This window comes from Brachycentrus maculatus, unplaced genomic scaffold, assembly GCF_059751285.1.
Source record: "Brachycentrus maculatus isolate JH-2025_06_01 unplaced genomic scaffold, ASM5975128v1 h1tg000093l, whole genome shotgun sequence".
Lineage (NCBI taxonomy): Eukaryota > Metazoa > Arthropoda > Insecta > Trichoptera > Brachycentridae > Brachycentrus > Brachycentrus maculatus.
Window position 1 is genome coordinate 479,598 of NW_028280847.1, and position 25,447 is coordinate 505,044.

Below are 25,447 nucleotides of genomic sequence, written 5' to 3' on the forward strand. Positions count from 1 at the left end.
CAATGTAAAATTAAATAAAAAAACTTACGGACTTATTTATACTAAAAGCAAAATGTGTTTTTTCAAGGAATTCGTACAATTTAGGGGTAAATTGCAGCTTGTCTTACACAAAATTATGCGAATACTGGTATGCATCCCCGAGTGTCGTAGTCATTGATGCTATTCACCTTTTCCTCTTCTTAATTAAAAGTGCTTATTGTTATTCCTCATCCGTTTCGTATTCCATATAGAAGTAATTTCTTCCACCATGTGCTCCTTCACTAACATCATCTGTATCCCTTCAAATAAATTTCACCACTAGGTCAAAGGAATTGTAGTGCAGGACTAATTACTACGCTTCTTTACAACAAACAATCAAAAGCAAAGTAAACGCAGTGTCGATCCGATGTAGTGCCCTATGCACCATTGGATGAATCCAGAGTCAAAGCAATGCTAAATGTATCATAGATAAACGTAAGAAATAAGATATTATCGTATACCCTTGAAGTCCATACAGGTATTATGTGTTAAATATTGTACATATTTAAATACATACTATTAGTGGTTCTCTAATAAACCCCCTTCTTTGTATTTAGGGAATATTAAAAGACGTTCGTTTTGTAATACACAAACGCTCCAAGACGAGGTGAATGGCTCTTGTGACCTCTTGGGTGGTCAGCGTATTGTGTGCGATGGGTTTGGGGTGGTAATAGTTGGGAAACTAGTAGGACGGTTTTGGGAGAATAAGCGGTCGCAACTTACGACTACACCAAAAAGCTAAACTTCCACCGGAATATTACTGTTTTGTGCTTGGAATAATTGTAAAATATAATTAAAATGTGACTTTGTTTTAAAATCACTATAAATATATTATTAAAACATGATTATTATGTCTACCGGTTTCGAAGCTAACCGCTTCTTTATCAAGACTGATTAATACTAATTAATCAGTATTGATAAAGAAGCGGTTAGCTTCGAAACCGGTAGATATTATAATTATGTTATAAAAATATATTTATATTGATTTTAAAACAAAGTTACATTTTGATTATAAAATGGGGAATCACAAAGTTAGTGCTTCAAATATAAATTATAATTGTAAAATACTAATGGATTTAATAAATGGTCAATTTGAAAATAAAATTATTAAAATGTGAAGGTTGCACAATTTTGGCATCGTGATAAACTTATTGTATTCAAAATACGTATCTCCCTTTTTTTTAAACGTAATTTAAAAAAAAAATCATCGAGGATTATTGAATTGATCATTATTCTTCCTCTTTTGACCTTAAATGCTAAAACCGCTACAATGATGCATCTGGCACTGTAGTTGATGGATGCAGCATTTTCTTAATCATTAGTTACATGAAGTCTAGGAGATTAGTGCTGCGATTCAGGTAATAGTCTAGGGTATATGAAATAAATTTAAGTGATCAATTAATTATATTTATTTAGAGTCAGTACACCGCAGAAGCGGACATAATAAATAATTACTGGATTAATATTCCTCTTATTAGCGTACTTTTGGATTTAAAAAAATAATTTAATGTATTTCTGAATTACAATGTCAAGAATAAAAAATCAAAAATTTGATAGATTATTTGTATCCTTTTACCATATACATATTCCGCAAATGCAGTGCCTTGTGCACTATTGGCTTATGCATGTAGATAAGGGGAAGAGAGAGAATTTATGGTGAAATTCCAATGTGGGTCGGGTGTCGGATTGTGGTCCCGTGGTTAGTGTCGTTAATGAGTTTCTCGGTTCGAACCCACTCTACTACAATTTAATACCTATTTCTAATAATGAGCCGCTTAGGCTCACAGAAATAGTATGGAAATTGAAAGTATTTTTGTAAATAATAAAAACACAAATATTTCTCTTTAAAAAAACTAATTGAGAATATTTTTCCCATACGTAAAATTCATGTGTATTAGCAGTTTATGACTAACTCAAGCCATTGCTGTTATTCCCCTTTTCCGACCCTATAGCTGTACTTTTTTTTATATGGCGAGTCGATTAAATGCGGTGCTCTATGCACCGTTTGGGACAGGGGTCAGAAAATGGAACAGAACAAAAACTGTTTGTAGGTTTTAAGTTTTCAGCCATCTAGAACTTTTCGACTAACTTAAATAGCAAGGCGAGATAATAGTAGCCAACTATTCTTTTTGAAAAAAATAGATTTTATTTAAAATTCGACGCAAATTTTACAAATTGATATATATTAATACATTGGAAAATGCGTTTAACCGTGATTTTCCCCGTTCATTCCAGTAAATCAAGTGCTTATTGTACCTGCGTATGTACCGCCCACAAAATACTTACGATAAGTATATATGTACATTCATTATAATTTACTGACCTATTCTCATTGACGGATTATTCAATAATTCCATACAATCGTTCGATAAAGAAGAGAACTGCGACATTGGTAGTATTATCATGAAATTATTTATGATTTCTGAATTGACATTAACGTACTCATATGACCTACGGGTGCTTAGACGGATGATATTAAATATCTTCGCAAAATCCCACCAGTAAGAAATGATATTGTCTATTTTTTGTTTTATTATATAAAAATAATGTAATGTAATGTAGGTTTCACTTCGGCAGAATACACATATTGTATGTTTTACACATAAGGTATTTGTTATGTTTATGACGTTATCTCATCTTATCGCTGAAATTAAACTTGTTACGCTAGACTAAAAAAATAAATCGTATCTACGAGTATGTATCGTCGTACTTCTCTCAACAAAAGCTGATTTATAATATCAGTAGCATATTATAAATCAATTTTCGATTTCGGAAAAACCGTTAAATTCGGCCAAGAATACCTACGCAATATATTGTATATACATATATGTATGTATTTATCAGGTTAAATATGTAGGTATTATTAAATGTTAAATACATATAAATACTCGCCCTTGACGCACGTCGACACGCGATTTTTCTCAACTATCGTGCAAGTTTCTACCCTCTCCCACTATGCCCATTTCACCATCCCAGAGCTCCGGTCAACCCCCTGAGTGACTTGCACCCTTACCACAATCTAGTATAGAGATGACCTTCAGATAAGGGTACTTTCATTTTCAAGCGGTCGGCGAAGGGGTTTAGAACCTAATTTAATACAATTTGAACATTCAAGTTCAGCATTTATTTTAGGTTACCTATTTGGTTTTCAATACAAATACTGTGGAAATTCTCGAATCGTACAGCTTGTACACAAGTCTTTCCGGTATCCGGATATATGTAAATGTTGACGGGAAAAATGCAAATTTTATCGTCACTTTAGTCGATTTGGTAATCTCGTCGGCCATTTAAGAAAAATAAATAAAAATTCTCAAGTAAAATTAGTCTGGATTAGTTGAAGTAAAGAATAACAAATATCTTCCGAACATTTCCCTCCTTTTTCATCTTCAACTTACGTTCTTCAACATCCGATTGCCTAAATTTAGGGCAGCTTAATTTTAATTTAGAAAACGCCAGAAACCCACGCACGAGCGAGATAATATATTATTTCACCTGTAACAGAACATTCAAATAACTTTCAAAGTGATTCGAAATTTTTGGTATTTAATTAGTGTATTTAGATATAACTTACCGGTGATGAAACCAAATTTCTTATATATTCGAAAAAAAAATTAATAAAAAAAACGGTGTTCGCACAGCTCCTGGAACGAGTGGCGATGTCACTATATCTCGAAGAAAAAGTTTTCAGGGAAAGTAGTAAAATTAATATTAATTCAATGATGTGATTTTCGCTGGAACTACAGGCGAAATTTCTCACGAAAAACGAAGTTTTCTGAGAAAACAACCAGTAACGAATTTCGGTTAATAAGTTTTTACATAAGGTGTATGTTATAAAATACTTACTTTATTTTGGTTATCATCTTTTATAAAATACGCTTTTTCAAATTTCTTCTAGATATAATGTATATTTTCTTTGATATGATTATTTTGATTGGTTTCCATGTTTACGTCATCGCGATATTTATATCGATATACAGCTTATATTCGCGATTCTGGGGTGTTTATCGGAATGTTCCATTTAATGTTGAAAAAATTGACAGTAAATTCTTGATTTGATTAAATTTCAGGCCAGTCTTAATGTATTCTACTCCTGCAAAATTTATTTACGTAGATAATTAAATTGAAAATTAGAGTTTTTTAAGTATTCAACAAAAACCACGTATCAAATTTTGAACTTGAAGTGTTCTTGCAAGGTCAATAACTCGATGGCGTGATTTTATTTTTCGCAGTACTTACGCAATCTGTCCAATAAATCTAAGAAAGTCATGAACTCATCTATGCGCGTAGGTAAGCGTACTGTAGGGATAGTGCATCACTCGCGTTTTATTTTTAATATTTCAAATATTGAAAAATAAATAAAAAGCTAACAATTTTAATTACTATTATTATTATGTTTTTGCGCTGTGTCAAAAAGCTTTTATTCTTAATGTTAATAAGTGAAATGAGAAAGCGAAAACCAGTACCGGACCAACAAAGGTTTATTTGTCACAAACATCCGGGCACTTAGTCACAAGAGAGAGGTGAATAGTATGTTCGAATAATTTACAAATATGTCTATTCACTTCGCTTTTCATCGAGTGACGGGGCGCTAGATCCCGTTAGATCCGGCGCTGGCGACAACCGTACGAATTCGTTTAATATTTTCGACAAAGTCGCTTTTGAAAAAGTACAATAGTACATCAGCGATTTTGAACTTGAAGTCATTCGAGGAATGGATTTGGTATTCGGCGCAGTTTCCCAACGGGCTTAGAATCCTGGAGGTCAAAGGCATCAGTCGCGGCCTCTCAGACTGGTATGAGTTTGGTGAGGGTATGCGAAGTGGCGGTTTCCTTGACGTCATCCTTGTCCGGAAACTGGAGGCGCCTGCGCCTTGCCGGGCGAGGGGGGGGGGCCGTGGTGACCAGCGGCCAGTGTAGTGGCTAGCGCGGGGCGGCCGCCCGCAGCCGCTTTACCGTCGCCTATCGATTCTCACGTATTCACGGCATATTAGTAGTCGAATAAATGGCCGTACTTTGCTAAACTTTCCTCATCCTCGTTTCCTAACCTCGCTTCCGACGACGAGAGAAGAACTGCATTTCGAATAGTTGTCAGAGAAACTCGATCGCACACGCGCTCATCAACCTATTGTACATTCGCTTTACATTAATGGTATTCACTCAATATGTGCAAGTTTCCTTAAAAATTAAAATACGCGAGCGTGACGATATGCCTTCGATTTCGACGGCGCCGTCCGACGATTTACTAGAGCCGTTTGAATCCTTCGCGGTCATCAATAAGGATCATCTCCCGCCTCTGAGTGACGGTGCGGCGGAGTCTGCGGGAATCTCGTACGGACACTCCCTGGATGTCACCGCTGTTAAGTACAAGAACGTCAACATCGTCAAACCGGTGCAGAGAAAAACGCAAAATGAAGATGATTATAAGCGCCTCGACCGAGTGAACGCGAACGATCAACGCGAAACCGATCAAATTCCGGATGAACCCTCCAATCAGGGTAGAAAACGCCTCAAAACCATGGAACTTTTAGCTCCTTCGCAGACCATTCTGGATCCTAGATTTTCCAGAAACTTGGATTTAAAACTAAGACGGTTAAAAGAGAAGGAAATAATCGCGGAGCGTCTGTCGAGGCGTACTAAAGAGAGATCAAAAATTCAGTCTTCGATGCCGAAAATAGAAATTAGATCCGTACCCCCTAATACGAAAAAAATTTGTCGTTCTAATCCGAACGTAAGTCTTCTGCAGCCGAACATAGTAAATCTGGAAATTAAAGGGACGAGTGAAGCGGGGAAAACTTTAGACAATAGATCTGATACGTCCGCTAGTAGACCCGACTTAAAATTACCAGAAATGACAAAACTAGGATCAAGTCGGAAAACGGCGATGTCCCACGAGAGTATAGTGAATGGCCGGCCATTATTTATCACCACGGTAAAGAAGGGTCAGTTCCTGCCTCCGCCACCCGAGATCGCCTGTCTGCTGGGCCTCGAGAGCTACTTGGAGAGTTCCTTGCAGACGGGCGGCGGTAGGGGAGGGTCGCCCCTCCTGTACTCGTACTCCAGCCGACCCAAGGTGGTGGCACCTCCTCCAGCCCCCGCGAGGGTGGTAGCCCCCGCGAGGCCCGGCCTGGGGGGCGCAGCCCGAGCGCTGGCGGCCCTCGCGTCCCTCGCGGCCGGGACCGCTGGGATAGCCCCCAGGTAAGGATTATCGCCGATACAAAACGTGTCATTTACAAAACAAATTTGTTCGTTTATTATAGTAGGTATGTATATCGTCTTATTGTAGCGTGATTAACGATGAAATGGAAGACGCTATAAATATTTTGTTTAAGAGCATATAATATTCCTAGATCACGCGATATATTATATTCAAGAAAATGTTTAATTAAATATGGGCTTATGTTTTCTTCATGAATTTTCGTGAATCGGTAGACTTTGCTTTCCCTTTATTTACCCATGAAGTTTTGGCAATATTCCCTAATAAGGAGGATGTCTTTAATGACATTTATACCCATTACATTTTATAAAACACACACACTATCCTAAAGGGTTTAGTACATGTATCGTATTTTATTTGTAGGTACCTATATAATATTAAACGATTATTTAAATCATTCGTTATTTTTTTCCGTTGTATTAACGTATTTGGTACTTCTACTATATTTCCATAAATATGTTATTAAACTAATTAAATCTAATGGCGTTTCCTTGAAGGGCAAGGCAGAGAGGATATCACGATGTGCTACTCTGTTTTTGTAAACATTACTCGCCCCTTTCACATTTATGCATCTCCTCATACATTCCCGCCGATTATTTAAACTTCTAATCTGTTCATTTTCAAATTTATTGTACCGTTATTTCCTTATTCTTTTGTTAGATGTCTCCAAATATTCTAAACACACCTTTCTTAATTTTATCCATAACGCTTACTCAGCGTTTCCTTATTTCCTTATATCACCATTCGAACGTCTATCATATATCGTTTTGTTGTACAATGAATCATCGAAGTGATCACATTTCATTATTTTTTTGTCAACTTCATGCTTCACTCATTTTCATTCAGGTTGGTATCAGGACTCCGTTGTGCAGAGCTACACAACATTATTTTCACCCTTTAAAAATTTAGATTATACCGATTTAGTATTCAGTTTTCATGATTTTCAGACATTGTTATTGTCTCTTTCAACACTTTCTTTAGTTTAAAGCCGGAACTTTAAAAGCTCATTTACGATTCCTTTCTGTACGTTATTTCTACTTTTTTTAATTTTAAATTTTTATTTAATGCAGATGACAACTAACATCACGCACATCAGTAAAATGAGATTTCATTGAACAGTTACAATTAAGATGTAAAGTATCACACGAGAGTCTAAAATATATATGAATACCTCAGGTCATCTATTCCAAAGAGATGATACGGCTTTAACTACGCAGTGTAGATATCATTAACTTCTGAACGTTTATTTCTAACAATAGAAGTAAAGTAATTGTTTCTAAACTATGTAGTTAACGGCTTAACTACCCTATCGAGCCGATGACCTGGACGCGAATGGCTACTTCAATTTGTGCACCAGTGCAACAAAGTTAGTCTGCGTTTCTTGGATGATAACTAGCTATTAACATGATTGAAATCAGTGTAATATATTGGTCCCATAGTACCTACATATGTACATGCCGCTAAGTTGCAGCTTAAGTAATTATCTTACGCCCTACCGCCAAATTTGAAGTTCCGGTACAATTTTGAATGTAAATCTAAAAATATTTGTTTCTTCATGTCCGTCTGTGTGTGCCAATCTATATTCTAATAAAACGTCTCATGGTCGTATCTGGACATTAAGCTTAAGCCATTACAATGTGGTACATACTATCAAAAGATGCCAGTTTGTATGTACCACTTAGCGGCGATTTCCTTTCTACGTATATTGATCAAGTACAAGAAGAGAAATTTGCAAAGGAGACAATTTGGGATATAACATATATCAATATAAAAGCGTTTTCGGGGTCTTGAATAAAAATAAAAATGATGCTTAGTTACTGTTTTATTATTATAAAAAGCTGTACAGTGGATATAGGAACAGCATACAGGGAAAAATCGTACAGCGAAGTTTAAATCAACGTATCGCTTTTACACAAAAGGAAAATAAATTGTAGGACGTTCATTTTAATAAAACATATTTATGTACATTAAGTTTAGAGTGTTTTACATTACTGTGAACGATTATTATTATTTATTTTTTAGTGGTTGTCCGGCTATGCCTCACGGAAACGCCATGACGGACAGAAGGGTTGTTCGGGGCAGTACAATGGTGAGTAAAAAAATATCTAACTAAACCCATTGTAAATATTGCTTAGTACTACATCATATTGTGTTATTTATTTGGGTCATTCGACAGAGTTAAAGCATAAATACACGGAAAAACATTAAAAAAAATCATACGCGTCTTACAGGTAAAAGAAGGCACACTGAAATACAACAAAATGTAAAAGTGTGAAATTAAAAAATACACTTAACATATATATTTTTTAACCAAAAAAGGAGTTGAATGTTAATAAATAGAAATGCATAATGCTTGTCCACACACACACAAATCTATACATACATTCATACATAGCATAGGACATAAATGCATGTGTCTTTCACAGTTAAAAAAAAGATAGATGGCTACGCAAAAGGAGGGTTACACGTGTAGAGTATCCGTCTACGATTGGACAATATTCTTCTTATGTTATTTGCAGTTAAAAATGCCACCTGAGACCTTAAATGAAGGTATAATTAAGGGGCTATGTGCCATTTTATCGAGATATTGATTTACATAGCTACTATTCCTGTATGTGTGATGTCATTAGGAGTCCATTACTTGATTATCGTACAATAAGGGGCCAATATTACAGTAGAATACTATCCGTTTTACAAATATCCGTTGCTGAGAGTGGTGTATCGACGACTCTATAAAATCTAATTTAATCCAAAAGATTTTTTTATGAGATAAATTTAAATAAGAAAAAAAATTAAGAACAGTGAACTCCCCCCGCCGATCTGAATTTCTGGAGTATGAACTTGCAATGGTTAGATAACTATTAGATAAGTCGAGATAATTTTACATTAATCAGGGCTTTTATTTTAATGACTTTTTAAAAGTGATTGTCAGAAAATTAAAGTGATTGACAAAAATAATAGGTATTTGTTTTGTAAAAGGCAAGATAAATATATCTGTACTTGATTTACTATACTTTCGAAGATAACGCCATATATTTACAGCTTCGGAGTATGAAAATAAATCTGAAAAACTGGGTAATTAAAAATTCATTAGTAAATTAAAAAAGTAACGTTCTGAACGATTCTAAAAACAAAATAATAAAACAAATATAAACAAGAATAAGGAGAATCTCGGTATGATTTGAATGGAATAGTAATAGTAAGGTAAATATTGGTTATCAACAGGCGTCCAACTAGAATAGCGAAATGAATGATTTTCAAAAGTATGAATTATTGTCTCATCGTAAAACAACTCCAATCAGACTTTATAACTACATATTTTATAGTAGATTTATTTATTAAATCATTAGCCTTCAAGTTTGAAATGTATTCAAATAATTTTTTCAAACCCTTAAAAACTTAACCATCCAAACGCAGTATTTTCTAAAATTGGTAAAAAAAATGTTCAAATTATATTACTGTGAATATGTCATAACATCACAATACAAGTATTAAAAAAAGTTTTTCGCATCGCAAATATTAATAACTTTGAAAAGAAAAAAATGTTTTTAATTGTAGTTAGTTAATAAATTTGATTCTCAGTAATCAAATTATTGCTCCTTTTTATCTATTTTAAAAAAAAACAATGCACTTATCATTCAAGATTTTAAGGTAAATTAAATAAGTGGTATATTTCAATCTCCCTAAATACATAAAAACAAACAAAGGATACTAATTTTTCATTATATAGCCCATGTAGGAATATATTGATGATGTATATTACAAATTAGTAGGAAATTTAATAATTAACAGTGATATGAAAAAAGTTTAACAACAATGTATAAAATGTTATTTTTCTTCTATTTAGAGCTTCGGAAGCATGGGCGGCCCCGGTGCAGGTGGGGACGCAGCTGCCGAGGCGCGCCGCCGCGCCCTCGCTCGCAGGAGAGCCCCCCGTTCCACGGCGCCCCCCGACAACTTGCCCTACAAGGCTGTGCAAACGGAGCCCTTTCTTACGGAGGTAATTGTTTCGTTATTATTAAAGCTTCACCACCTAATTACTAGCGCTATATGTTCGCCAAAGAACAAAAGTTATTGGACAGGCGTTAGTGAAATAAATTTTATGAGTTTTTTCACTAATTGATTCGGCAGTCGCTTTGAGGTAAAATCCATTATAAATTTAATTTTTACTTGGTAAGTACTAACATTCCTTAAAATCTACATATGGTGACACGTGTTTCGATGCATTCCGCATCATTTTCTAAAACCGTATTTACGTATGATACGGTATTTGAAAATTATGTGGAATGCACTGAAACACGTGTCACAATAGATTTTAAGAAATAGTGGTATTTGTCAACTAAATTGAAATAAAAAAAAAAATAAAAAAAAAAAACTAGATTTTTATGGAAAATATTTCAGGTTACGAACAGTCTTACGGTATGAATCAGGCTAGTTACCCGAGGTTCCTATAATATGCAGTATTTGAAACATTATTTTGAAACGTGATGGTCTTTTAATTAGATGTTATTATTATAATGTTACTGTGCTATCGTTTCTCTAGAATTTTTCTTTCGAAGTTAGAAATTCATAGTAATTAATTTTAACACAAGTTTTATTTCGGTTTTAGTCTCGGTAGATTTACTTTTATCACGCTACCTAACCTAACCTCGAGAATTTCATTTGACGATCGGCCTTATTAAGGATTTATAATCGTGGGAACGAAAATATTAATGTGACCTTCCAAACTAACAATTGGCGAAAGCTGATTTGTGTTTACTATTTATTCCATATCGATTTTAACTTAAAATTCTCACGTTTGATCATTATTTTACTATTTCTTCGCAAATGTACAATTTTTAAAAGAAATTGTTTTTTTAAACTCATATTCTATATTCTATAATATTGAATCGCTTATCATTAGGCCAAAATTTGTGAATAATATCAAAGGTAAAATGAGTTGTACATATTTGTTCTTGCAGTTATTCGACAAGGGCGAGGAATTCGATGTCGGAGTTCAGACCGATATGCTGGTCGAGCGACCCACAACTCCCAAGTTTATTCCTGCCAAGATAGGTTATGACGTCGCCACACAGATCATGCCAGGAGACGTAAGATTAATTAATTATTTTATATTAAGAAATAAGGTTGGCACCTACATTTTCTTCTAAATACTATATCGTGTCGTTTCAAATATTAATACAGGTAACATCAATATTGCCCGTCTCCAATTTCGGGATTGCTAATTTATCCCGAGATCCTATCGGGATATTTTCATCGCATTAAAAAAAAATTGTTGGCTCTAAAAAAAATTTTAAAGCCATCAAACTTTTGTTGAGATTTTTACTCGAATTGAATTTATTTTGAACTTTCAGATTTCCTATTTTTTTAGCAGATTTATTTAGTTTAGGTACGTCAATAAATTAATTTTTAAAAACAAAATTAGTTATGCACCATCTAATTGCAAATTAACTATTTGTAGATTTGAATTTTTAATTATTTATTACATGTTTAAATATAACGATATTTTAAACAAATTTTTTATGCCTTTTAATTGGCTTACACTTATTGGATATCAAAACCTTCCATTGTAATACATTTTATAACAGGCGCCGTGGGTAGAAGCGCGACAGCGAAACAGTTGTCGCGGGTTCTATTCTCGCCAGTTACAAAACGAATTCAAGATATATTAATTTTCGTTTGGTCTGTTTTTTATGATGTATTATCACACCCATCCTTACTATCCTATCCCCAGACAAGCCTCTGAAAAGAGACGCATTCCTTTTTTAATGTTTACATAAAATCGCTTTGAAATAATGTATTGATTGATGACGCATCCTTGATGTATTATTAAAAGTTAATAAATTGATCAGTTTCCTCGGCGAGCGGGTATTGAGAGCAGTCAATATAGTCTGGGGCATCCACTATTGAGGGCAGTCAATATATGACCTACAACAAACAACAGGATACTGAACTTTGGTTTATCGCATTCTCCTAAAGGTGCCCATTCACGACACGACATACCGCGCTCTCCTTACTTGCACTTTTACGAACGGTTGAAATTTCTCCCCTTAATGACAGCGGTTGACTTTACCCCACCACGTTTGTTTGCGTGATGCATAATATGCTCGTAAAATAAGGTCGTGTCTTAAGAATAAGTCATATTTGATTATTTAAGGTATTAAATTATTTTATGAGACTGTTTTAAGTTCATTCATTTCGCATTTTGCTTTTGTTAGCTGTGCAAATCGACGGATGATTCAATAACAATTATATCGCGCGGCGGTGTATTAAATGTATTCTAATAAATCGGAGAATTAGTTAATTTTCTGTTTATGGAAAGCTTCAATATTGTAAATATATATACAAATCGAGGTATTTTATAGGAGTCACTAAAATAAAAGAGTAATTTTTAGGATAGTGTTTTACGAAAATTCTCCAGTAGTTATTATTTATATAGCCACGTGATATAAACAATAACTTCTACTGAATTTAGTAATTCTACTACAATATGTAGTACAATTATGATTAAGCCCCTGACCGATTTATCTAATTTTTTTATTTTATTTAAAAATAAAATTACGAGACTAAAAAAAACGTAGTTGAATCGATTTTATCGACGAAATTTTCGAATATTGATCGGTCTTCAACCATATTCACAAATTATGGTTTAGTAAATTTAATGGTAAACCAAACATCATTTTTGACTATGGTGGAATAATTTACGGCAGATCTAAAAGTCGTGGAGAGTTAATTTGTGAATTTCTCTTTTATTTCAAAAATAAATTTAATTATGTAAGTAAACATATTTAACAGTTTGACAGGTAAAAAATGATGATAATATTTATTTTAATACTCGTTGCCTAATCAGTGCTTCCATGCATTTTTATATTTGCTACACAAACATTTTACTTACAATACCTTTTTTTGTAACCTAATTATCGAAAAATTATATTGTTTTTGTCAAATAAGAGGTATTCACACATCGCCGTCAATATATAATATCTAGCCCTTCCTTACAAAATATATTGTAAGATGCCTAAAACGAATTTTTTTATGCTCGATAACTTTCTAATAAAATAAAAAAAAAAAAAATAACTGGACTTTAATTTTTTGGTGAAAGTTTTTTTTTCAAAGGAATATAATCTGCAGTCTCTATTTTTAGAGGCTTGTCTGCATGTAGGATAGTAAGGATAGGGAAGGTAAATGTAAAAAATGCATCACACCCAGACCAATTGAAAAAAATCTTCCTTGAATTTACTTGTAATTGGCGGGATTCGAACACGCGACGCCTGTTTCGCAGTCGAGCGTCTACCCAACTACGCCACGGCGCCTCTCGTGAAATTAAAATAAAAAATAATAGGGACTTAACTTAATTTTTTATACGAAAGTTGATTTCCGTTTAAATAAAACTAAAAAATGTTTTTAAAAACATACAAAACATATTAAACTCCGATTTGTCCATTAACCCTTACTGGTCCAATGTCGAATCTCATTCGACATCGATTTTTTGGTCTTAGGTCCCATCATTAGTTTTATTTATTTAAATTCCAAGCTTACATTTTTGTCACTCGTATCTATTACAACAGTATGTGGAGCAGAGGACAAAATATTTTTTTCCAGTTGGAATGTAACTGTCTACCTAGATTTTTTTTTAAATTTTGGTAGACCGGAAAGGGTTAAGGATTGTATAACAAATGTACATGCAAAAAACAGTAACATTAAGGTTATATTTTTTTTTGCATGTGTGTTTTTCAATGATTAATTGACGAATCGGAATTGAGTATGTTTTGTCATATTGTCGTGCTGACACTTAGCGATACTCTTTCAGCTGTTCGACTTCGACGCGGAGGTGACTCCCGCGCTGGAGGTGCTGGTGGGCAAGACGCTGGAGCAGGCGCTCGTGGAGGTGCTGGAGGAGGAGGAGCTGGCGGCGGCGCGGCGCGGCGCGGCGGCGGCGGCCGAGCGGCGCGCGGCGGCCGCGGCCAGCGCCACGCACCACCAACGCCACCTCGTCAGGATGCACAGGCAGAAGGTGACCGACCCGACATGACATATTCCATAACAATACACTTGGTTCTCGCCTCACAAGACGATTGGCTTGATGCAGGGTGGCATCCTGAATAGGGAGAGAAATCCTGTTGTAAAGATGGACGGGAAGAGCATTAGGTTTCTGGACCATGTCCGGTATCTTAGTGTTCAACTTGACAGGTCTCAGTCGTTCCTCACGTACATCAAGACCGCCTCGATAAAGGTTAAAATTTGTTTTTCCATTCGCGTTGCCTAAGTTGTGTTGAATTTGGTATTCGCTCTCCAACCCTGCGAATTCTATATCGTAGATCTTATGTTGCTCAGGTTACGTATGCGGCCCAGGTATGGGTATCGTCTGGCTATCAGTGGGGCTAGACTGGCACTCCATAGGGTACATAGGGTTCCTCTGCTGGCACTTACAAGGGCATATCGGACTGTGGCGTTTGAGACCCTTCCTGTGCTCGCAGGAATACTTCCAATAGATTTGGAGACCAAAGAGGCAGTAGTAAGTCGGTCTGTGGGGAAAGGAGAGAGTATGGACTTTGGTATCGAGCTGCGCACTTCCGAGATAAGATTTAGCGAGTTATGAAATATAATGCAAGGCTTAACTCTCAATCAATGCCAGAATATATGGGATATGGCACGAACACGGAGATGGACGTGATATTTTTTTACCTTCCATCAGATACAGGATGTGTAGCAAGTTCTTCATTTTTGATAATCATACTGCAAAAATGGTCTCTGGACATGGGGAGTTTAGAGATAAGCTTTATAAGCTTGGATTTTGTCCGTCTCGGGCTGTGCTTGTGGCGATGACCATAAATCGGCCGAACACATATTGTGGCACTGTGTGCTATTGGATGATGCCAGAGATGAGATGTAAAAAAATATTGTAAAAGTGTACTTAATAATCTCACCAGTCCGAGGTAATAAGTTGTGTTAGAGGCGGCTCGAACCTAGAGAAGAAGAATATGGAAGTCTGGGCATTTACATAGCTTATGACCGTCATAGGCTGGTTACGTGATCACTTTATACACGTGTAACATTCACCAATTCTACCCATGATTGACAACCACACTTCTGAAATTCTTGAAACTTCTAGATACATATATTGATAAAACTCGTAGTACAGTAGGTACGCGTGTAGTAGTTCACTTTAACTATTAATAAATAATTACAATAAAACCGTAATAATATTGTAATTATTTATTTTTGCGACAACTGTTTTGTCTTGGAACACATAACAACACTAAATACCACCAAACCCACAAAGAATATTACTTACATACGTACCCTTTTGTTGGCGCCCGAAGGAGCGACGCGTGGAGGAGGCCGCGATGGGCGAGGAGGCAGCCCGCGGCGCGGCTCAGCGCGCCGCGGCCGCGTCGCTGGTGCGCGCGCACCTGCCCGCCCTGCTGCCCGCGGTGCTGCGCTCCTTGCAGGACCAGGGCTACCTGCAGCCCGACCAGGAACCGGGTAAGTTTTCTCAAGGCAGGTGCCTGTGGCGAATACTCGGTGGTAGTGGTGTGACGTCGCTAGGAATGAGGATGCGAGGAGAAAAACCCAACTGCCTCTTATTAGCTGGGACACAAAATGCCGAACCCTCGTTTAGTGCAACGGAAGGTCTTCTGGTGACAGTCCATAGTTCGCCTTCTCCTGAGGAGTTTTACGTGGGTTCCTCGCAGCAATGAGCAAACGCTGGGAAATTTCCGATTGGCCCACACTCTCCTGTTCCCATCACAGATTCAAATAAAAACACACTTATTTGGTTAGAAGAAATAAAAATCCACTTAATGATCTACAAACCTTGTACATATTAAGCAAGGTAAATAATGAATGCAATTCCCATCTAAGAAAAAAACAGCCCCTCATACTAGAAATCCTGAAAAGTAGAAGGTGGACATGGTTAGGACATGTCCTTAGAATGCCACCTGAGAGCATAAACCCCTCGTGTCTCTTCTTACGGCGCCTTGGAAGGCCGCTGACAACCATTCACCGACTACATGGGAGCGGACATGGAAAAATAATAAGAGGAAAATTTCAAGTTTTTGCCTGGAATTTTCAGTCATGATTTACGATAAATTATAGTAACTTTAACCATAAAGAGTAAATCCCGAACGAGTAGGCATAAGCTATAAAACTTGGAGTATAAAACATGAAACTTGGTATAGGCTATAAAGGCTAAGTAGGGCCATGATAAGCGGTGTTGCATAAGCCGTAGCTAGATTTCAGAGTCACTTGGACGTTAGTTATTTAAAAAAAAACCCAGTTGGTATCACTTCGTAAGGACAGGTTATCGTAAATATGATATATAATTACAGACATAAACGGAATAGACAATAGATATACACTGCATTATATCCGTGGATCAATATTTCTCGTGTGATGTAAGAAGCAAATAATAATATTTATTTATTCACACAAACGCCCAGAGGGCTTTTACAAGTAAAAATGTAGAGTTGTTTTAAGTATGTATAAGTTGCTATATATATATATATATATATATATATATATATATATATATATATATATATATATATATATATATATATATATATATATATGTATATATATATATATATATATATAATATATATATATATATATATATATATAATATATATATATATATATATATATATATATATATATATATATATATATATATATATATATATATATATATATATATATATACATATATATAAATATATATATATATATATATTTTTAAAAAAAAAATATTGTTGATGGATTAATATCAATATTTCGATAACAATATGTTTAACTCCCTAGGGATTATTATTAAGATGTTTTATACATATCTTAACAGAGACGATACCAACATTCTCGATAAGGCAGCAGGAAAAATGGAAGTCTAGGCATTTACAGGGTTTACTAACAGTCGATGTTGATTTAAGGTATAAAATACAATTTGTAGCATTCATCATTCTCCCGTTTAAGAGAAGGTTTATTAGCCTTTACTAATGGATAATACTGTTATATCATATAATATGGTTGGAAGCTCACTTTATTACTCACAGTAGACTTATACAGATAGCGGTAGAGGACTGGCATACGAAATAATTCTTTCCAGAAGTAATATCAACCCCAAAAAATTGCTAAAAATGGTTGTGAGATTGTGGTGAGAATGAAAATATTGTATAGCATATAGAGTTATCACTAGAATTATAACAAGCCGATGACAGGCCGTAAATACGGTAAATGCTTACACTACCATATTCGATACTACAGTTTGTGATATTTATAATTAGCCGCAGATATCACACAAAAGTTTTCAGTCGGTGTAAGGTGTAATTACGCATTACCTATTTTAAAGTTAATCAATAAGTGGACTAGGTCAGACGTCTACAATATCTGAATTTACCACTAATATAATATTTAGGATATATATATATATATATATATATATATATATATATATATATATATATATATATATATATATATATATATATATATATATATATATATATATATATATATATATATATATATATATATATATATATATATATATATATATATATATATATATATATATATATATATATATATATATATATATATATATATATATATATATATATATATATATGTATATATATATATATATATATATATATATATATATATATATATATATATATATATATATATATATATATATATATATGTATATATATATATATATATATATATATATATATATATATATATATATATATATATATATATATATATATATATATATATATATATATATATATCCCACTCAAGAGTGGATGCATACGGCGAAATATATGGCAATGACTCTAGAGAACAAAAGTGAACATACAAAAAATAATCCCATAAAAACGAATGAGTTTTTTTCCATGAAAAAACTGGATTTGGTTGCAAGTATTTTTACATTTAATTTTTATTAATACATGAAATACGTGAATAAGTTTGCTTGAGAACTTGAAAGTTGTTCCACTGTAGCACTAAGTCACTGTTTAGAGAGGCTGCAGACAAAGCAAGAATTGCCATATAATTGCTAACCTTCAGCGTGGAGTGGCAAAGATTTTCTCGGCCATCTTTTAGACGGAAAAGATACCATCCCGATTGGGGCTGTTATAACCTAGAAAGAACAGGAACTTTGAAAGCTCCCACTCATTCTTAGGTCCGGTATAGAAACTTTAACTTACATTCGGACTTACACACGCAACAACTATTATTTTATATACATCAGTACCTAAGGTAAATACTTAATAGAGTACAATCTACCGTCATGTTTTCGTGCCCAAGGTGACAGCGACAAGAAAGTAAGTAAGCTTACTAGGGGCCTCGATAGGAGACCATACGCATCAACGGGTCAACCCCCCTAACTCTGTACCTACCCTGAAACTCAAAGTCCTGAGAAGGAATACCAGGCAGACTCGATCTACTCTAACGAACCTGTCCAGGAACAGGCAATGTGTAAATTTGTATGAAGAAATATATGTAAAAATCGAAAAATAAGAATTACGTAAATCGATGTGGCGTTGCGTGATATACTTCACATATCAAATATATCTTTGACGCCATTCATTTTCTTCTTGATACATTTTTTTTATAGTTTCACAGGAAATTATTTACTACATAGTTTATCGATTTGCGTTTGCAAGTTGTCGTCCTAATGAGAATAGACGATGTAATATATCTATGTTTGTACTACAATGTGGTGAAAATATTGCCTTCTGTATCCGGCCATCGCGTGGGCAGGCCATTATCAAGAGTTGTGGCTGATGTGATCGATCCATTCAATGGACACGATTTGATTTATTCCCGTTTCATGGGGGTGCTCCATTATATCAACGTCCGAAGTTATTCACATCCCACGAAGACCGATCACTGATGTTGATAAGACTGCCGAGTATGAAACAACAATAAAAATAGCAATCAACTCCTAATCGAAAAACATGGCATCAAGTTCCAATGAAACTATTATAATGCATCGCTAAATCATATATTTGACCGATTACCGAAAAGACAAAAAACAGTGTTTATAATTTTTTTTATTCTCTAGCACATGGGCCAACATTTTCAGTAGCCGGGCCAGATTTGAGATTTGGGAATACCTGCTGGGCCATAAAACAAAATTTATTTCATTATTTAATGCTAACAAGATATTTATATAAATATGTTTATAAATATATATATATATATATATATATATATATATATATATATATATATATATATATATATATATATATATATATATATATATATATATATATATATATATATATATATATATATATTTATACATACATATATATATATATATATATATATATATATATATATATATATAAATATATATATATATATATTTATATATATATATATACATATATATATATATATATATATATATATATATATATATATATATATATATATATATATATATATATATATATATAAAATAAACATATTTATTAGGTACTTTTCAAACCTATATATATATATATATATTTATATACATATATATATATATATATATATATATATATATATATATATATATATATATATATATATATATATATATATATATATATATATATATATATATATATATATATATATATAAATATATATATATATATATATATATATAAATATATATATAAATATATATATATATATATATATATATATATATATATATATATATATATATATATATATATATATATATATATATATATATATATTTATATATATATATAAATATATATATATATATATATATATATATATATATATATATATATATATATATATATATATATATATATATATATTTATATATATATATATATATAAATATATATATATATATATATATATATATATATATATATATATATATATATAAAATAAACATATTTATTAGGTACTTTTCAAACCTATTAGCATATTTAGCATCGTAATGCCGTTTAATATTATACTTTTTCAAGATAGAAACAGAATCATTGCATATCAGGCAACTCGGCTTTGTTTTAAATTCCACGAAAAAATAGTTTATAGTCCATCTGACTTAAAAACTTCTCAGTTCTTCTGTTACTCTTCTCTTCTTTAGTCCAACGTTTTTACTACTTGACGCCATTATGGGTCTTGTAATTGTCACAATAGTGAAACACTCCCATATATGGGATACGATACGAACTACGCACAATGAAATGTTCTTTTGGTGGTTTTGTGTACACTAAATGAAAAAATGTGTGATTTGCTCCGCGGGCCGCAAGTAGACACCCGGCGGGCCGCATGTGGCCCGCGGGACGCGGGTTGGCCACCCTTGCTCTAGCAGTAGGGGAGAGTGCCCATGGATGGGACGTTTTTGATTTTGCCTCTCTAGTTCTTCTCTGTAAAATAAATCACAAAAAGTAAACGTGGTTTCTCTTTATTCGATCTTTTAGCTACAAATATGCAATACTTTGTTTTCTAAAAAAATCAACTTAACTGCCTGAAAAATCGATTTTAAATAATGTCCTAAAATGTCCCATTCATAAACACCCTCCCATGAGTGGAACACCAGTATACCATGAAAGGGACATCAATTAAAATGCAAGATCGATGGAAAAATTATATTTTAAAACAAAAATAATTGGTAGGCACTTTTGTATAATACGTAGACGCATGCAAAAGAAATTTTATTAAACATTTTTGGCAAAAAAAGATCAGATATCTGAATATTCCACAATTTTCATGGGCCACATAATTTACATTTAAGCCAATGCATAACACTATATTGGTATTCTCCTTCACATATGTGACACTTATTATCCTCCTTTCCTTTTTTTGTCAGTGATACACCTTCTATTTCAACTGATTTATCTGAACTGATATCTCTGTCATCACTCATTGAAATCTCTTCTGTGAGTTTTTTTTAACTCTTTTAGCGTTAGGCTTATTTTTTGGTCTATCTAAAGGTTTTCGTTTTCCATTCTTCAATATATGTATTTTCAAAAACTTGTCCTTTTCTGGAGTGTCAGAGATTATACTTGATTTCCCCATTCTGATTTTTTTCTGTACTGTAGAACATATTCTTCCAGCTGAATTTAAATACGTGGAAATCATTTTTTCTTGCTTCAGAGTAAACTAACTAACTAAAAAAACTAACTAACCATCCGGCCGCTTCCCCGTAGGGGTAGGCAGAGAGAATAGAACGCTACACCACTCTGTCTTTGCAAACATTTTTCGCCTCTTGCACGTTCATGCATCTCCTCATACAAACCCGCCGATTATTATGACTCCTAACTTGACCACTTTCAAGTATTTGGCATTCCAGATTGTGCCATGTTTTTCATTTGCCTCATAAATTTATTTTACCGTTTTTGCCTCACTCATTCGTTCTACATGTCCAAACCATCTCAACACACCTTTCTTAATTTTATCGATAGTGCTTATCTCAGCCTTGCATTCCTTCCTTATTTCACTATTCGAACATCTATCATACATCGTTTTGTCGCACATTCTTTTGAGAGATCGCATTTTGACTGCATTCAGTCTACTTTCATCCTTCTTTTGCCAACTCCATGTTTCACTTCCATACATTAGAGTTGGAACCAGGACTGCGTTGTGCACTGCCAGTTTAGCTTCCGCTGATAGGCTCTTTTATTTTCTATGCTAGGTGTATGTAAAAATGTATAACCACTAGAAATATCAGCCTTTACTTATTTAACATGTCTATAAAGAGAAGGTTTTCCTATTGCATATGTCTTTGCAACCAACCTAATATTTTGCTTTTTTTAAAACCTCTTCTACAGCAGCTTCAATTTGAACGTTGGTGATGCGTGTTCTGGGCATTATAACCTAAAAACAATATAATGTTCAGAATGCGTGTAATACAAACGAATACAAACGATTTTTAATGTAAATTAAAAGTATTCGCCATTAATGGGATAATTTTCCCTTGAGTGAGACTGTCCCATTCATGATCACTGTACGCGTCCCATTCAAGGAAATGCGTGATTTTTAGAAAAATAGATAAATCGATACATTTATACTTAAGTAAATTTGATGAAACTTACTTTATAATATCCGGAGAGAACCGACTTAAATAATTGTAAATATCCATTGGAGCACTTATCACAACTTATATGTGCAAACATAATCAAATTACAGTATATAATTTACTTTTTGACGCAAAAAAAATTGTAACACGTCTTACTCGCTTTACTGTCAGTCGAGAACTGATCTTTGAGGATTAATCTGTCTTATATCGTAACGTTAATGTTGGGTAATTTTTTATTTTTTTTTGTTACAATAGTTTGGGCTGGAGGACGATTGTCCCATTCATCCTCTGTCCCACTCATGGGCACTCTCCCCTACTTACAAACAAATTAAGCAGTGATTTTCTTTAAGAGTATCGCTAGTAAACACAAACTTTTTATGGTACTTTTGTCAATCAATGGTTCTAGTCCTTAACGTACGAGTTTTATTTGCAGGTGTTGACGAAAGCTTTATGCCGTGGCTGATCAGTGAAGTTGCTCAAGAAGTAGAGAGCATGATTACTAGCCGGGATGTTTTGGCAGGTAAGTGAATAACATAAGAGGGAGAGGATTAAGTGATAATGATTATAATTATAATATATTAAATATGCTTTATTTTGAATCTTTGAGCGAGTATCGTAATACTTATCAGGCTTTGTATTTTCGCACAATCCTTTTATTTTTATTGACTTTTTTACTTTATATATTTAATTGATTGTTGACTATTTTATTTTTATTAATATTTTTTGTTATTAAGTATTTGTTAGAATTTGATATTATGTGGGTAAGATCCTGAATATTGATGAGTTATATATTTTGTTCAAACCAAGATTTGGAGTGTTTCCTCTCTCTTTTCTATTTATCTTAAAAGTGGAAGGAACCGGTACTTGTCTCCTCTAATCGACAGATTGTCGCATGTACGGCCAGTCATTTCAACATATTCGCCCCAATATTTTTACCATCAAGCTACTGTTGTAATTATTTGAGAATGATCGTCAATCCGAGGCGTTTTATCACAATTCACATTATATCAGACTTCTCCAGTATTCTAGTATAAATTTCTAGTTGAAATAGCACCAAAGTGTATTCGACATGTATCTTTTTTAAAGATATCCATTGGGAGTCTCTATCGAGTGACGAATAATTTTTTGAGAAGGGAATAAGAAAGTCTAGTCCATTTACAGGACTTACGACTTATGATTGGCTGGTTTGAGTGATTAGTTGTCATACTCACTATTTTAACCATGATCAAATACCCATTTTACTTTGATTTTTGAAACATGAATAACTGCATCCATGCATATATTCATGTTTCAAAATCCATGCAAAAAGTAACGATTGCATATATTCATGCATATATTCATGTTTCAAAATCCATGCAAAAAGTAACGATTCGAAAAAAATTGATCGGAGTCATATCGTCGACCGTTTGAAACAACACTCGTAGAAGAAAATCAATGCATTTTCACTTATCACACATGTCATTAATGATGAGTGATATGTAATATTCTTGTGTAGATATCGTACGGGAGGTGTTGGAGACTAGAGCAGAGGTGTTCAGAGCAATGGGTGAAGGTGGAAGCAGCAGTGGACGATGCAGCACCACTCAGTGTTCGGAGGAAGAAGATGACCATCAAAATTATAATGGTAGGTTTTAGATGTTTCTTTTGGATGAATTTTCATATTCGTGTGACTTGCATATTGATAGTGAATCAAACATTCGTTTTTTATCTTTTCAGGGAATCAAGATCATTCAGGAAACATTTCAGAAGTGTAAATTAATTTTTTTTAACTAGAACATTAATATTTTTAAATTTCGGTAAATTTCTTCAATAATTCCGATAAAACAGTGAAAATAAATATTAATATTATTGTGAACTTACGAACATAACATCATTGGTATAAATATCGCCACATTATATTTATTTCGTCCTGAACTGTGTTTTGTGAACTAAATGCCAGACAAGCAACCGATAAATTATGACCCATAGACAAAATGTGGTTTTGTGGCCTTATACAAAGTTTGTGTGCCTTCAGTTTTACACTACTTTTACCGAGGACCCTTAAACTAGTTTGTTACTATCAACAAACTATCAATTATGAAAGCTTTATATATCTGCATAGCATAAATGAAAATTAACACAGTTAACTTAATCATCATACATAGACATAATACATATTAATTATATCCATAGATTAAAAAAATGTACAATCGCCTAATTTATTTTTTACTAACTGTTGAGATCACGAAATGAAGATAAACAAAATAAGTTTTATTTGATTCAGGTATTTTTTAAAATTTAAAATCATAACATGTAATTATTAAAAGATTATCAGTAATGTCCGACGAAAATTACTTTTTCGTTTGTCTTGTATTTATTATTACTTTTGTCATGTACTGGGATTCCATAAGGAAGTTAACGGTCACTACGTACATAGTGTAGATAAATTTAACCAAAATATATATTAAATTAAGATTATCTACTCGTACTATGTAGTTAATTCGGTAACTTTCGCACGGAATCCCAGCCTTGAAAAATACATGTCTTCGATAGGCTGGTAATTTTTTTTCGTTGTTGGCATTTTTTATATCGACGTGTTACACTGCTTATAAAAATATTTAATAAAACGTTAATTTTAAATTGTAGTAATAAAAACGGCTTATATTTATGTTCCGAGTCGTCATGTGTAATGGATAAAAGTAAGTAGTTATTTTGTTTAAATTATTCAAATACATACATATATGCAGTGATGTGCTGCTAAAATTTTAGCAACTGGTTCCTACCTTTTTGAGCACTAGAGACGCACCGATTCGATAATTATGTATTCGTATTCGACATATTCAATATAGTTATATGTTAACTTAAAAACCTGAATCATAATCATAACGAACGTATTCTATACTATTCCTGCGCGAGCCACTCACCATAATGGATATATGGTATGCCAAAAAAATAAAACACTAAACGGCCTCAAGTTTTTAGTTTATCCATATGAGATCAAGTAATTATAGTGATCGTGCGAAAATTCTTTCTCAGAATAAGAATAAATGAGTAAAAAACATATTTTAACAATCACCTAAATTATTATTATCTCTGAACCTAAACCGGCTCGTAACACATCACTGCATATATGCAATTAAACGAATACAGAGTACAGCT

General features: G+C 33.3%; 1 protein-coding gene across 1 annotated transcript; it reads left to right on the top strand.

Moving 5' to 3' along the window:
• Positions 1–5,223: 5,223 nt before the first annotated feature.
• On the top strand, positions 5,224–25,246 carry Rsph3 (Radial spoke head protein 3). The gene is made up of 9 exons (XM_088258378.1): positions 5,224–6,212; positions 8,254–8,320; positions 10,079–10,231; positions 11,193–11,321; positions 14,042–14,245; positions 15,555–15,717; positions 22,743–22,829; positions 23,805–23,933; positions 24,026–25,246. Exons 1-9 carry the CDS (start codon positions 5,224–5,226, stop codon positions 24,061–24,063), a joined length of 1,959 nt encoding a protein of 652 aa, XP_088114504.1. The 3' UTR covers positions 24,064–25,246.
• The last annotated feature ends 201 nt before the right edge of the window (positions 25,247–25,447 follow it).